Raw genomic sequence first — 16,702 nt, 5'->3', positions numbered from 1 at the left:
AGAGAGGGTGGAGGGTAATGATGGATAGGACTTACGGAATATCTCTGATGGGGTGAGAGCAGGGATGTCATGATGATAAGCAAATAAATGGAGGGAGAGAGAAAGAGGTGATTAATTCTGATACCGACTGGGAAAGTGAATTTACATGTTTTAACCAAGGAAAATATCCATTTTTAGTGTATGCAATGAAATGTTTGAATAAATAAGTAGGTTCTGTGCTTTAGGGAAATAGAGAAAGGAGAAGAAAATTACAGAGGAAATTCCTGTGATTAGTGCCAAGAGCATAAAACATATGAGCAGAATTAGTCCATTCGGCCCATTGAGTCTGCTATTTGTGATGGAGCAAATGGTCAGAGTGGGAAGAATGTAGAGTGGGAGAGATCTGGTAAAGCAGATAGAGCAATAAAGATGGGAGGTGCTGATTTCACAGATGAATCTGAACAAAAGGATGAGAGTTTGAATGTGATTATTAGTTCACCGTGAGCCAGTATCAGTCAGCAGTTATGGGAATGGGGCTGAATGGGACTTGTTATAGTTTAGGAAATCACAGCAGAGCTTTCAATGAGCTTGTCAATAAAGAGAGCATTGGAATGAAAGTGTTGTCTGAAAGTAATAAAAAAAAATTAGACCATAAGGCATTAGGACAGAATTAGGCCATTCAGCCCATCGAGCCTGCTGTACCATTCGACCCCTCTCAATCCCAATCTCCTGCCTTCTCCCCTTTGGTGGGAGTTGTAGCAGCAGACGGCCTGAGAAAGAGGTGGACATGGACAGTGCCATAGAAGTGGCAGTACTCAGTTCATACAAATGAACAGGCATGGAGTCTTCCTTATATCAATGATGCATAGCCGTCCGGTGGTGCAGTGGCATCTGCACCGGACTTCGAGGTGAGTGGTCTAGGGTTCAAATCCAGCTGGGTCCTTGCGTGCTTTCTATCCGGGCTAGGTTGAGTGTTGAGCTCACAACTTGGCCTCAAATGCTAAAGGAAGGGCTTTCGGATGTGTCACAAAGTGTGGAGAGGAATAACAATGATGCATAATCATCAATGTTTTGTCACAGTTTTCTGCACCATATAAACCAGCCGTCGGCATTGAACAGCATTAACCCCAAGTAGCCTCTTAACCCGCAAATGTTGCAATTCTAACTGTGTAAAATCCAGGGTGGTAAATTAATGTCTGCATTGGGAACAGTAAAAGATAATGGAATCCACATGTAACAATCATAAATTTTGAAGCAGGTAAGTTCTGACATACTTGCTGAAAGTTCCTGTTCCACTTTGATGTGTGCAGCACTTTTTAAAATCAAAGACTGACTATCTGAATTGTTTTCACTTCAACGACAGCTAAACCAATCTTAATTGTGCTTTTGTTAATTAGGTATAATCCACCAGATGAAAGGAGACTATGAAAGTGCACTGAAACTCCACAAGACTCACCTCTCCATTGCTCAGGAGCTCAATGACTACGCCGCGCAGGGAAGAGCTTATGGAAATATGGGGAATGCGTATAACGCACTGGGCTCGTATGACCAGGCAGTGAAGTACCACCGTCAAGAACTACAGATTTCCATGGAAGTAAATGATCGGGCATCACAGGCATCGACCCATGGCAACCTTGCTGTTGCCTACCAGGCCCTGGGTGCCCATGATAGAGCCTTGCAACATTACCAAAGCCATCTGAACATAGCACGGGAGCTGCGGGATATACAAAGTGAGGCCCGTGCGCTTAGCAACCTGGGCAACTTCCACTGCTCAAGAGGAGAGTTCGTTCAAGCTGTTCCATACTACGAACAGTATTTACGCTTGTCCCCTGACTTACAAGATATGGAAGGCGAGGGGAAAGTGTGTCATAACCTTGGCTACGCACATTATTGTCTTGGAAGCTACCAGGAGGCTGTAAAGTACTACGAACAAGATTTAGCTCTAGCCAAGGACTTGCATGATAAACTTAGCCAGGCAAAGGCTTACTGCAACTTGGGCCTGGCATTTAAGGCCCTTACCAACTATACTAAAGCAGAAGAATGTCAGAAATATGTTCTATCATTAGCCCAATCTCTCAACAATCCTCAAGCCAAATTTCGAGCCTTGGGCAATCTGGGTGATATTTTAGTGTGCAAGAAAGACGTGAATGGCGCAGTTAAGTTCTATGAACAGCAGCTGACCTTGGCTCATCAGGTTAAAGATCGGAAACTTGAAGCCTCAGCTTATGCAGCTCTGGGTACTGCCTACCGACTAATACAGAAATACGACAAAGCACTGGGATATCACACACAAGAGCTTGAGGTCTATCAAGAACTGGGTGATTTGCTGGGAGAATGCAAGGCACATGGGCACCTCGCAGCAGTCTACATGGCCCTTGGCAAATACACCATGGCTTTCAAATGTTATGAAGAGCAGCTGGATTTGGGGCAGAAGCTGAAAAATCCCAACATTGAGGCACAAGTCTATGGCAACATGGGGATCACCAAGATGAACATGAATGTCATGGAGGATGCAATCGGCTACTTTGAGCAGCAGCTGGCGACCCTGCAGCAGCTGAGCGGTAATGATGCCGTGTTGGACAGAGGGCATGCTTATGGAAACTTGGGAGATTGCTACGAGGCATTAGGAGATTATGAGGAAACTGTCAAATATCACGAACAATTCTTATCGGTGGCACAGAGCCTCAATCGGATGCAGGAGCAAGCCAAGGCCTATCGGGGGCTTGGAAATGGACATCGGTAAGTACCAAGCTAAATGAAGCTTGTGTGTGTGTGTGTGTGTGCGCGCGCGTGCGCGCGCGTGGGGAGGGTTGACTCATTTTATGTTGTCATGTACAGTATGTTAAGGAAGGTGGTGAATTTTGGAGCTCGGGTTGAGGCGTTTGATGTTGTGGTGTTGGGCGAGCTTGGCAATTAGCTTCCAGACATTTCACCACCAGCTGTGGTGACCTCCTTAGTTCGCAGTTGTTGGTGTTTCTCCCTGGGATTGTTCGCGTTTACATAGACCCCCCCCCCGCCATTCGCTTGCCTTGGTCCTGATTGGTTACCACTTTGGTTGACCTGTAATTCTATTGACTCGCGTTTCTTTGGCTCTTAGGGGTTTGTAGATGACGTCTATTTCAATGCTTTTTTTTATGGAGCTATCAGAAGAGAACCACGCTTCTGATAACCCTGAGAATTTTTAGGCGTGCGGACTTTTAGAAGTGTCGTTCTCTTCTGATAACACTGCAAACAAACATACCGAAATAGACACCATCTACATACGCCTAAGGGCCAAAGAAATGTGAGCCGATAGAGTTCAAAAGTCAACTGAAGGGGTAGCCAATCAGGATCGAGACAAGTGAACTTGGGGGGGGGCAGTATATAAATGCGAGCACACACAGAGGGAAACACCAACAACTGCGCACTGCGGATGTCACCTCCACTGGTGATGACTCATCTGCAAGCTAATTGCCAAGTTCGATGAACGCTGCAACATCAAACAATATGGGTATCTCTACCCTGCCTGTGCACAAGCCATAATTGTTCACTCACTGCCGAGAGGAAAAAAAAACACTTAAGGTTTATAAGATTTACCAAATTATACATAATGGCTCTAAATCAGTTTGTTTCAGACCATCTGTGGAAGCAAATTAATTCAGTTAAAAATGACTGAATAAGCATCTGTACTAATCATCTAACTACAGTGAATGTGAAGCCTGATCAAAGCAGAGCTAATAAAGCTTTATATCCTATTATAGTGCAGTTAGTATATTGTATTGATATTCTTGCAGTACTGCTATTCCTGAGGCTTTAATTAGATCCTCCAAATAGCAGATGAATACCATTACAGAATGTTTTTAAATAGTCGGGGGAAGAATGGGTACCGGGAAAGGAAAATGCCAATATTTGAAATGCTTCTGCTAATATACAATGGAAACCACTTTGCACAGATGGGTGACTCACTTTAAATCTCCCTTGCTCTGGATTTGACAGAAGTTCAAAGTTCAAAGTACTTTTATTATCAAAGTACATATATGCCACCATCTACAACTCTGAAGTTCATTTTCTTGTGGGCATACTCAATAAATCTATAGAATAATAACCATAACAGAATCAATGAAAGACCCACCGACTTGGGTGTTCAACCAGAGTGCAGAAGACAACAAACTATGCAAATACAAAAAGAAAGAAATAACAATAATCAATAAATAAGCAATGGATTTTGAGAACATGAGGTGTAGAGTCCTTGAAGGTGAGTCTATTGGTTGTAGGACCATTTCAATGAAGGGGCTGTGCTGACTGTTTGGGAGGGCTTTACCTGTGATAGACTGGCCATAACCATTACTTTAACCAGGAAATTGTTTGAGTTTTACCATCCAGAATTATGTTAGCCATCAGTTCTGGTGAGATTATAGAATCAGACAAGGCACTTTCAGCCAAGGTCCGTATTGAAAAGCCTGAGGTTTTTCTGGCATCGATCATATATTCAATGACGTACTGTGAGTCATTGCACAATGCAAGTGTCTGCCCAAATCAATATAAATCAGATCTGAAAGTCCCACACTAAGACTATTGTGGATCAAAATCAGGAGAGATAGGAGGACATTGCATAATGTGTTTTGTTTCCATGAGATTTGAAAGGGTATGCTGCTGATCTCGAGGGATCTCACAGGATGGCTTCAGGATTGACTACAGACTGTGCAGCCACCTCCCACGGTCCACAGGGTGTGCTAAATAACTCTGAATGTTTTTGTTTGCATTTAGCTGCTACTCAGTGGGTGAATCAGTGGTTCAGCTGGCAGCTCTCGGATTACATGACCTATTCCTGCTTCTGTTTCTTCTGCTCTTACGTTCTCTCCATTGTTGGAGACTATGATAGGCCACTCTTAGCGGTTCTGGAGACAAAGACATGTCCACATGCAAAAATCCTACTCCCGAAGAATCTTCAGAGACATCTGGACATGCTTGCAAAGCAATTTATTCACAGCCCGAGGTTTTTTATTTCAAAAATGTGTTTCATTTATTTTAATGAAACAATGGGCGTCATTGGGAGCATAGTGGTTAACCTTACACTATTGCAGCGTCAGTGACCTGGGTTTAATTCTTCCGTTGCACATCTTGTAGAAGTTTGTACATCTTTCCTGCGGGTGCAAACCCTTTATATGCAGTGGCTCATTTTATGTTCTTCGTGCGGTCCTTCCTCAACAAGCCTTTGCAATGTGTTCAGGGTATCCATCAGCGTGTAGCTCTGCATCCTGGAATCTGCTTATGCTGGAGACCAGTTTCGGGCAGCTCAAAGTGAACCTTTCACCAAACTGGTGACCTTACAACAATGGTTCGTGTTTGCCTCAGGACGAGCCCCTGGGAACAGTCTGTAGATCGGAGCCTTCTTTCAAAGCTGCTTGTAGCAACCTCAACAAGGAATTTTGTGTCCTTTTTCCAACCTTCTTGGTAAACACTGCCACAAAGAGGTGGGTGTTCAGTTTATAAAGGGCACAGCCATCTCAAGGGCTCTGTGCGGGAAGGATCTGAAAGGGAGGACCCCAAGATTGCCAGCCAAGTGAGGGAGATACTGGGGTTTGCTTCTGAATTCCAGAGATGTGACACTCTGCTTGGCAAACTGGTGGACATGCTTCACCCTGGATCTCCAGGTCAAATGGACGATGGCTTCGGGGACCACCGGGATGCAGGAGCAGGTAGAGGCCACACCTGCTCCACGTACAGTGACATTGAGAGCTCCTCATGGCCAATATCCAGATTCATGCTCAGCATCGAGAATAATTGACACTCTCAACATACTGAATGTTTGTTTTACCTGGGATCTCCACTCTGGACAGTTCCAGCCATATGCCTCAGTTACTCCAAACCAAACTCCTAGAAACTTTAGGTAGTCAGTCTTGATGATCAAGGATGAAGAGGATCAATCGGGCCAATTGCCAAAGAACGTGGCCTCATCCCTGTTGCAATTGATTCCTCCTCTCCTGACTTGGGCTAGTTCCACGTGGTCACACATACTGGTTAATCGGTGGTCCTACCTTGGGTATGAGCAGAAGAAGATTATGTAGTTCATGTACAGGGAAGCTTTGATCTGAGTGGCCCAGTATGTCCAAGTCTGGATTCTGAGTGGTATGTGAAATAGTGCTGGACAGCTTTGGCCCTCTTCTGGCACTAGAGGTACCATTGCTGGGACTGCTATTTGTTGCTTGGAGCAACATCAGAGAGGTCACTGGGTCTTTCTGCTCATGAAAGAAAGAGTTAGGAGCACAGGACAATACAAGAACAAACTCTTTAGCCCATGATGTTGTCCCAAACTGTCCCAAATTCCAGGAATCAATTAAATAAATTTTCCCTGAACTGCTTCTAATTCAGGTACTTCCCTCCTAAATCAGGAGCCCTAAACCGAGAATGGACTCATTCTGGACTGAAAGTTAAAGGGTAGGGGATAGCCAATATAAAAAGGTGAGGGGAAGGGGTGGACCAAGAGTTGGCAAGTGGTAGGCAGGTCCAGGTGAGGAGAGGCGATGGGCAATTGCAGAAGGGAAGAGTGTAAACCGTGTAAGAGGCTGGAAATGATAGGCAGAGGCAACAAGGGACTGCAGATGAGGTGTGCTGGAGTGAGTCCCTGGATCTTTTTAAGAGATGGGAGAAAACTGTCTCTTTAGCAGAATAAAGAAGCTAATGGGATGGATCTTGAGATAGCCCATAATTCCATAGGTGCTTTGACTTGGACAGGTTAGGAGAGTGGGTGAAGAAGCGGCAGATGGAATATAGCATAGAAATGTGTAAGGTTTCACACTTTGGGAGGAAGAGTAAAGATGTGGACTATTTTCTGTGTAGGAAGAGAATTCAGGAATCAGAGGTACAAATTGACTTAGGAGACCAAGTTTAGGATTCCTTTAAGGTCACCTTGAAGATTGAGTTGGTAGTAGTAGTAGTAGTAGTGGGCTTCTGTAGGTCTGGATTGACCATGGATTCTGCATCTTAGCGGTCTTGATATGCAAACCTGGAATGTGCAATATAGAGAGCAAGCTGTTGCCCATGTCGCAAGGTCCCCCTCTCTAGCACCAGCAGTGTCACAGGAGTTGTCAGTCTGCATTGAACTCACTGTAGGACTGCCTTAGGGACTTTAACTCTGGATTTCTCCCTCAGGGTTTACTCCTAAAGCCTTCCCCGTGAGTGTGTATAGCCACAAGGCAGTGGAGGTTTGAGGTCAGAGTTTTCCTTCTCCTAGGTAAGCTGCCAGCCACGGCTGACGAGCCCCAACCACCTGAACCAACTGGTTTTAAGGTGCCAGTAACGCACCTTTGCTCTTTCTCCTGTTAGTAGCAATGGTTCCGTTGGGCTTAGTAGCTAAGCCATACATGAAGGCCAGGAGCTGGACCTGGTTGTCAGAGGCTGTTTGAGGTGCACGCCATTGGGGGCATTTAATAGGTAGTGAAGACCTATCCCCATTACCACCCCCTGCTATAACAATCTTAAGGAACCTTACAGAGTTGGTAGTCAAGAATGCAAATGCAATATTAGCTTTCATTTTGAGAGGACTAGAATATAAAAGCATGGATTTACTCCTGAGGCTTTCTAAGGCATTGGTCAGACTGTATTTGGAATATGCTGAGCAATTTTTGGCCCCATATCTAGGGAAAGATGTGCTAGCTATGGAGAGGATCCAGAAGAAGTGTTTAAGAATAAACCTGGGAATGTAAGGATTGATGAATGATAACCGTGGGCCTGTACTTGGTGGAGTTCAGAAGGATGAGGGAGCATCTCACTGAAACCAACTGAATAATGAAAAGCTGGAATAGAGTGGAGGTGGAGAGCGTTTTCCCATTAGCAGGAGAGTCTCGAACCAAGGAACATCCCTTTGGAACTGTGATGTGGAGGAATTCCTTTAGCCAGAAGTTGCTGAATCCCTGGGATTTGTGGTCAAATTGCTGGGTGTAGTTTAGACAAAGATTGATTGGTTTTTGATTGGTAAAGGCATGAAGGGTTTATATGGAAAATGGGGTTAAGAGAAAAATAACCATGGTGGGACAGACTCAGTTGGCTGAATGACATAATTCTACTCCTAGATCTTAATACTTATGGTTTCCAAAAGAATCATTGCTGACATAGGTAACCCTGATAAAATCTTATTCTTGAGGTTTAGTTCAGCAAAAGTAAGCCGTTTGAGCTCTCCTAACAAGTGTCCAGATTCAGCAGCGTTTGTACCCACTCAAGATGATTTAAATATTTTTGACAGGACCATTTGAACACACAACTTTTCTGGGTATCATTAGATGACTGTAGATCCAAAGTAGTTGCAGCCTAATTATCCTTAAACTTCATCTGTGAACATGAAGTTGGGTTATTCCACAATATGTATCCTAATTGAGAGGAGATGGGAGTCCTGTTATACTTGCACAGCACTCCTCCACAATGGGAACCTTTAGTTGGTAAGGAGGGTCCCAGCTGGGACGCATTATTGAAAGTATTTGATTGCATGGTATTTTGTAATTCCTCTGAGTAATATTTCCCACCTGGGACCATTTTTACTGGGAAGTCTCTGAACAATAAAGGCAGCAAGAAGAAGTAAAACAATTGGGATTGTATTTCTGTGCTGTACATGGGTCAGTGAATTGAGTGGGGTCCGGTCAACAGGATTATAGTAGCATATGATCCATCAAGCCCTCTTGAGTTTGGGAACTAGCTGTAGGAATTTATTTGTACAATGCTGTCTGGGTATTGTGTCATTGGCCTCTCAGCTGTGTAGTCTGATGTTGTAACTCACCTGTACACCTTGATAACAAAGTTCTGTCAGGAGGAAATGGACTTTATCTTAGCGACTGACCTCACAACAGTGCAATCCATTTACTGTAACTGATTGACCCATGATAACGCAGCACTGTCACTGTGACTGATTGACCCAAGGAAATGAGTCTCGTATTGTGCGGTTCTGTCGCTGCATAAATTGCTGACTCACCTCATGCTAATCCAGTTCTGTGACTGATGGACACTGTAACCTCAGTTGTATCCCACTGTGACCAAATGCCATTCCTAAGAGGGTTCAGATTTGTGGCATGACTGATTAACGTTCTGAGAGCAGTATCACCATTATGAATTATTTTTGCAAATCCTATTTCTTTAATCAGAATCGGATTTAATATCACTGGCATATGTGTTGAAATTTGTTAACTTTGTGGCAGCAGTACAATGCAATTCATAATACAGTAATAGAAAAGAATGAATCACCGTAAGTATATAACTACTTATTTAATTTAACTATTTTGTGTTTATGTAAAATAGTTAAATTCAATAAGTACTGCAAAAACAGAAATAATAAAAGTAGTGAGGTTCATGGGTTCAATGTCCATTCAAAAAGTGGATGACAGAGGAGAAGAAGCTGTTCCTGAATCATTGAGTGTGTGTCTTCAGGCTTCTATATCTTCTTCCTGTTGGTAGCAATGGGAACAAGACCTGTGCTGGGTGGTGTGGGTCCTTAACAATGGGTAGTGCCTTTTTGAGGCACTGCTCCTTGAAGATGTCTTGGATACTACGGAGGCCGGTGCTGACTATTTTACAACTTGGTTTTTGCTTTGCTAAGATTGTAATGTAATAGGGATTCAAAAGCTTTCAGTCACAATTGATTATTTCTTTCTGTACCCTCCAGTAGTTCTATTATTATGCTCATTTATTTTTAAATAAATATTTTGTGGAATTTTATAGAAGAATGACATAGCTAACTCATATGACGTCAGTTAACATGTTGTAAAATACTTAAGTGACTGTTTGAGAATTAATCTCTAGTGACTGGCATTTATAAATGATTATTAAGATATAGTGCTGAGTGAAGCAGAGCTTGGGGAAAATATCGAGTGTCCAACCATAATTGAATAATTGTTATTAAAAGAAAAGGTCAGAATGATTCATAGCTGTGCTTGCTGGTGTAGAATGATTGAATTTTAAATCAAAGGGTTTGCCATGAGCCAATCCTCAATGAAGTTCAAAGAGCAGTCTCCTCAGACTAAATTTACCAAACTGAAGTCAGACTAAGTTCTCTTTCATTTGTTCCAACCTTCTGATAACCTCCAGATGTACAAAGCATGTCCAGGCCAAGCAACTTCCAGTAAATCTCCATACAATGTTCTCTTAGGGTTCAGGAAATGAGTGGTGCTGATTTACAATTAGGTCACCTATGCAATACTTTATTATAATGATATTGTTGATAGTGTACTGTGTTTACACAGAACCACATTTTTTTTGGAGGGGTGTGGCACTGATGTATACAGTCAGTAATACACTTGCAGATAACACAGAAAATCAGTAAACTACCGAAGACGTGTTCCCAAGTAGGAGGACATGATCTGGAGTTTCTGAAGAAGATATTGAGAAGAAGCTCACACAGTGACTGATGCAGCTCACGGTATCATTTGTATGCCTCTATCTGCCACTGGTGGATTGAGACCATTAAGCCCTAAAGCTTACAAATCTACTAGTGTCTGTAGTCACTGGCAGACTCCTTGTCATAAATCAAGCAACCTGCCAACTCTCCCAATAAGGTGTCAGTGTGATCAACCAAAAGACAGATGAAAGCAGAAATGAAGAGATTTCCTCTCTCAAAAAGGTGGTAAATGCCTCTTAATTATTTAAGTATCCATATATGTACGTGAATGTGTGTGTGTATATGTATGGCTCACTGTTTCAATGCTGCAATATACACACACACACGCACACATTTTGTTACTATTTTTTCTATTCTGTACTTTTTCTGAAAAATCCTTTAAATAATTTTAAAATTCTTTCATAAATAGCTTTTGGGAATTTAAATTACTTGAGGTGGCACAGTAGAGTAGTGGTTAGCACAATGCTTTACAGTACAGATGATACAGGTTCAGTTCCCGTCACTGCCTGTAAGGAGTTTGTACATTCTCCCTGTAATTGCATGGGTCTCCACCAGATGTTCCGGTTTCCGCCCACAGTCCAAAGACGTATCGGTCGGTAGGCTAAATGATCATCGTAAATTGTCCCGTAATTAGGCTAGGATTGAATTGGGGCTTTGCTGGGCGGCGTGATTCGAAGGGCCGGAAGATCCTGTTTCACGCAACATTTCTGACTGAACAGAACACTTATCATACTTCAAATGGAATTTATAAGAGATAAAATAATTAATGAACACGAGGTCTGCAGGTTCTGAAAATCCAAAGCAACACACAGAAAACGCTGGTGGAACTCAGCATGTCAGGCAGCATCTTTGGAAAAGAGTAACTAGTGGACTTTTCAGGTCGAGGCCCTTCTTTGGGACTGATTATAATTAATAATATAATGAAATACTTTTAACATAGTAAAATAAAATAATAATAAAATAATTAGTATGCTTTTAACTTTATGAAATAATTTATTATGTTTACTAAATTTTTTGAATATAATGGAGTTTGTCTGTGTTGAAGACATTTCTGTTCAATGGTTTAATGGTTCAATTTAATATCCATTATACAACCTGAAATCCTTACTCTTTACAGACATCCATGAAAAAGAGAAAAAACCCCAAAGAATGAATGACAGAAAATGTGTGAACCCCAAAGCCCCCCGCCCCATCCCACACACAAGTAGCAGCAAAAGCATCAACCCTTCCCCCTCCCCCATTTGCTCTAGCCAAAGTATCAACTCCCACCACCCACCATGCAAGCAATGGCAAAGCCCCCGGAGACCATAATCTAGGGTCCGTCAAAAACTGCTGCCCATCTCAACACTTCAACATCTCAGACAGGCTCTTCGAGGGAGAGAGAGATGTTGCTCCTGCCGAGGCGAGTGGGGAGGCCAACGGCTCGCTGTTTCGATGCTGCAATCTGCAGCGTCGCTCATTCGAGTTTCTGCAACTTGAGAACCAGTAGACTCTAACTTAACATCAAGAGAGAGAGATGGCTTGAGTGCAGAAGCCTCTGACAGCTGTGCCCACTGTCCCGATGCTTCATTCGGCGACATTGACCTAAACAAAAGGGAATGGTCTGAAGTAATGTACTGCCACAATTGTTCACTTTATTAGATATGATTATAAAATACAAGGAAACATTCGCCCTAAAACATTCTTACATTTCACACTAAATTGATAATGATGACATTCATTTCATGAATAAAATGGGAGTAGGTTTTGGCATCTGTCTCTGGCGCTGAATGCCTGTTTGTTAGACCCATCCCTGATGTGGTCATAGACAACAGCAATGATCAAAGCAGGAGTTTAAAACTTCACTCAAACGATATTTGCAGGAAATTTGATCCACTGTCTTAACATAAAGTCAAATCAGAACATGATCTCTTCTCTATGGAGCAAAACCATCAAGCCTATTTGTTAACGCAAACACAAGGAAATCTGCAGATGCCAGAAATTCAGGCAACGCACACAAAATGCTGGTGGAACACAGCAGGCCAGGCAGTTCAGCGAAACGGTCTCCCAGTCTGCATCGGGTCTCAGCAAAACGGTCTCCCAGTCTGTGTTGGGTCTCAGCAAAATGGTCTTCCAGTCTGCATCGGGACTCAGCGAAACAGTCTCCCAGTCTGCATCGGGTCAGACTGGGAGACCGTTTCGCTGAACACCTACGCTCTGTCCGCCAGAGAAAGCAGGATCTCCCAGTGGCCACATATTTTAATTCCACGTCCCATTCCCATTCTGATATGTCGATCTATGGCCTCCTGTACTGTCAAGATGAAGCCACACTCAGGTTGGAGGAACAACACCTTATAATCCGCCTGGGTAGCCTCTAACCTGATGGCATGAACAGTGACTTCTCTAACTTCCGTTACTGCCTCTCCTCCCCTTCTTACCCTATCCCTTATTTATTTTTATTTCCCCCCTTTTCTTTCTCTTCTCTCTCTGTCCCTCTCACAATCACTCCTTGCCTGCTCTCCATCTTCCTCTGGGCTCCTCTCCCCCTTTCTTTCTCCCTAGGCCTCCCGTCCCATGATCCTCTCCCTTCTCCAGCCTTGTATCCCTTTTGCCAATCAACTTTCCAGCTCTTAGCTCCATCCTTCCCCCTCCTGTCTTCTCCTATCATTTCAGATCTCCCCCTCCCCCTCCCACTTTCAAATCTCTTACTATCTCTTCTTCCAGTTAGTCCTGACGAAGGGTCTCGGCCCGAAATGTGGACTGTACTTCTTCCTATAGATGCTGCCTGGCCTGCTGCATTCCACCAGCATTTTGTGTGTGGAGTAATTTTTGATACGTGAAGAAGCAGAATGTTTGTTTTAAAGTAAGGTAAGTTTCGTTTTCAAAGTACATATATGCCACCATATACAACCCAGAAATTCATTTCCTTGTGGGCACGCTCAGCAAATCTCTAGAATAGTAACTGTAACAGGATCAATGAAAGATCAACCAGAGTGCAGAAGACAATAAACTGTGCAAATGCAAATATAAATAAGTAGTAATAAATAACAAGAACATGAGATAAAGAGTGCTTTTAAAGTGAAATCATTGGTAGTGGGAAATTTCAATGATAGTGCAAGTGAAGTTGAGTGTACTTATCCCTTTTTATCCAAGAGCTTGATGTTTGAGGGGTAGTAACTGTTCTAGAAGCTGGTGGTGTGAGCCCTGAAGTTCTTGTACCTTCTAACTGATGGCAGCAATGAAAAGAGAGCGTGGCCTGGGTGGTGAGGATCTCTGATGATGGATGATGCTTTCCTACGACAGCGTTTCATGCAGATGAGCTCAATTGTTGGGAGGGCTTTACCTGTGATGGATTGGGCCAAATCCACTACTTTTTGTGGGATTTTCCACTCAAAGGCATTGGTGTTTCCATACCAGGCTGTGATGCAGCCAGTCAATACACTCTCCACTGCACATCTATAGACATTTGCAAAGTTTTACCATTATTTGTTGCATGACGCTTACACTTTTAAAGCAAGGATTATTGTTTCATCCATACTGTTTTTAGTGCATCTTCATGCTCACTGTTCATTAACCAGTCTTTGCTACCCTGAAGCCCCCCTCCCATTCTCTCATTAATTAAAGACATATATGGGGAGATAGTGCAGAAATTAATAACAAAAAATATATTTAAATTCCTCTACTTTATTGCCTTTTTGTTTGAAAGGTACTTAACTTTCCTATGCTTTTGTTGTCCAGGGCAATGGGGAACCTGCAGCAAGCTCTTGTGTGCTTTGAAAAGAGACTGGTCGTAGCTCATGAACTTGGAGAGTCGTCCAACAAAGCCCAGGCATATGGAGAACTTGGAAGCCTACACAGCCAGCTAGGAAACTACGAGCAGGCAATTTCTTGCCTTGAGCGACAACTAAACATCGCCCGCGAAATGAAAAATCGAATCTTGGAAAGCGATGCGGCCTGTGGCCTTGGCGGAGTTTACCAACAGATGGCAGAATATGAAACATCACTGCAGTACCACCAGCTTGATTTGGAGATTGCAGAGGAAACTAATAACCCTACATGTCAGGGCCGTGCTTATGGTAACCTGGGATTGACCTATGAATCGTTGGGAAATTATGAACGAGCTGTGATGTATCAAGAACAGCATCTAAGCATAGCTGCTCAAATGAATGACCTGGTGGCTAAAACTATTGCGTACAGCAGCTTGGGACGGACACATCACGCCCTACAGAACTACTCACAGGCAGTCATGTATTTACAGGAAGGTAAATTAATATGTTCCTATCTCTGATGTGTTTTTTTCCTCACATTTTCCTTTCTTCCTAAGCATAGGTTAAAAATTAGAAATTCATTTGGACAATCCACCCCAAAAATTCCCAGCTAGAATTGGCTTTCTAGGTGTCAAACTGCAAATAAATTTGATTTATGGCTTTTCCTTGTGAACTTCTTTTATCCCTGTGCTTTTCTCTGGCTTGAAAATCCTCCCAGTGATATCAACAGTAGCACTATGCAAAGCAGAGAATTGGTTTTCAGGGAGTTTTCCATCTGGAGTCTGAAACATGGCTCTGCTGAGTTACCGTGCATTATGTGAGACCTGTGACGTCCTGCAACCTGATACACAGTCTCAGCTGTGCATCTTGGCCCCTTTATCTGAGGAGTTGAATGCCTCTTCAGTGTTTACTTCCAAGCCCGAAGTTCTTTCTAGGCTGCCGCTGCTGATTTGCCTGACATCTCAGTTAGGTGCTCATTGAAATAAGGAAGGTCAGCCCAACTCCAGACCTGAGAGTAGATTTCACCTGCTTTTCCTTAACTTCACAGAAGCAGGTGGAATGAGCACATGCGTTTTCCTGCGTGTCAGGTTTTCCCAAATCAGAATCAAGATTAGTATCACCAGCGTATGTGGTGAAATTTGTTGTGGTTGCGGCAGCAGTACAATGCAGAACATAATAATAGAGAGAAAACATGAATTACAGTAAATATATATATAAAAGTTAAATTTAATAAGTTGTGCAAAAATAGGAGATAATAAAGTAGTGAGGTATTCACTGTCCATTCAGAAACCGCATGGCAGAGGGGAAGAAGCTGTTCCTGAATCACTGAGTGTGTGCCTTCAGGCTCCTGTACCTCCATCCTGATGGCAGCAATGAGAACAAGGCATGACCTGGGTGATGGGGGTCCTTACTGATGGATGCTGCCTTTTGAGGCACTGATCCTTGAAGATATCCTGGATACTACAGAGGCTAGTGCCCATGAAGGAGTTGACTAAGCATACTTCAATCCTGTGCAGTAACCCCCGCCCCTTACCAGACAGTGATGGAGCCATTTAGAATGCTGTCCACAGTACATCTGTCGAAATTTGTGTGTTTTTGATGATGTGCCAAGTCTCCTCAAACTGCAAATGAAATATAACCACTGCGTGCCTTCTTTATAGCTACATCAAGATGTTGGGTCCAGGTTAGATCCCTAAAGATATTGAACTTGAAGTTGCTCACCCTTTCCACTTCTGATCGCTCTATGAGGACTGGTGTCCTAAACTTTCTGGAGTCCACAATCAAAGTTCTTTGCATGATATGACATTGTCTGAATGCATGGCGTTCCAGTTAGGAACGTCGCACATTCAGATATTTCACTCATTTGCTATTCCTGCCTGCATAGATCACCCGAGCAGTCCCTTGCTAGAAATACTTGATTTTACCCCGAAGGTCTTTGAGATGCCTGTGCATGAAGAACTGGCCTCTTGTCGGCACTGTTCTTCACCAGCCTGCCCTGCTCCTTCTCACCTCCCAGGAGTACACTTCCACCCCTCCTCAGCTATTATTACGAGGGGTGATTGATAAGTTCGTGATCTAAGGTAGAAGGAGTCAATTTTAGAAAACCTAGCACATTTATTTTTCAACATAGTCCCCTCCTACATGTCCAGCTTAATCCAGCAGTCATGGAGCTTACGGATCTTGGACCTCCAGAAAGTGTCCACAGCAGGGGTGATTGATAGGTTTGTAGCCTAAGGTAGAAGGAGATGAGTTATACAGCTCTTGTTACGTGCACATGCAGGTCAACTCATTGAGTGATTATGCAGAAAGTTTGAAGTTAATAACTCATCAGGGATGATTGATAAGTTTGTGGCCTGAGGTAGAAGGAGATGAGTTATTAACTTCAAACTTTCTGCATAATCACTCAAAGAGTTGACCTGCATGTGCATTTAACGAGAGCTGTATAACTCATCTCCTTCACCCTTAGGCCACAAACTTATCAATCACCCATCTGTGGACACTTTCTAGAGGTCCAAGATCTGTATGCTGCATGACCGCTGGACTAAGTGTGTAAATGTAGGAGGGGACTATATTGAAAAATAGATGTGCTAGGTTTTCTGAATTTGACTCCTTCTAC

General features: G+C 43.0%; 1 protein-coding gene across 3 annotated transcripts in view; it reads left to right on the top strand.

The window, feature by feature from the left end:
* Positions 1-16,702, top strand: part of ttc28 (tetratricopeptide repeat domain 28) — a 960,596-nt gene that overhangs the window by 704,938 nt on the left and 238,956 nt on the right. For all 3 annotated transcript variants that reach the window (XM_063034167.1, XM_063034166.1, XM_063034165.1), the window contains exons 7-8: positions 1,377-2,718; positions 14,057-14,580. In XM_063034167.1, coding sequence (XP_062890237.1) covers positions 1,377-2,718; positions 14,057-14,580 — 1,866 coding nt within the window. The remainder of the gene's footprint in view (positions 1-1,376; positions 2,719-14,056; positions 14,581-16,702) is intronic.

The sequence above is a fragment of the Mobula hypostoma genome, chromosome 27, assembly GCF_963921235.1.
Source record: "Mobula hypostoma chromosome 27, sMobHyp1.1, whole genome shotgun sequence".
Lineage (NCBI taxonomy): Eukaryota > Metazoa > Chordata > Chondrichthyes > Myliobatiformes > Myliobatidae > Mobula > Mobula hypostoma.
This window is presented reverse-complemented; position numbering and strand designations above follow the sequence as displayed.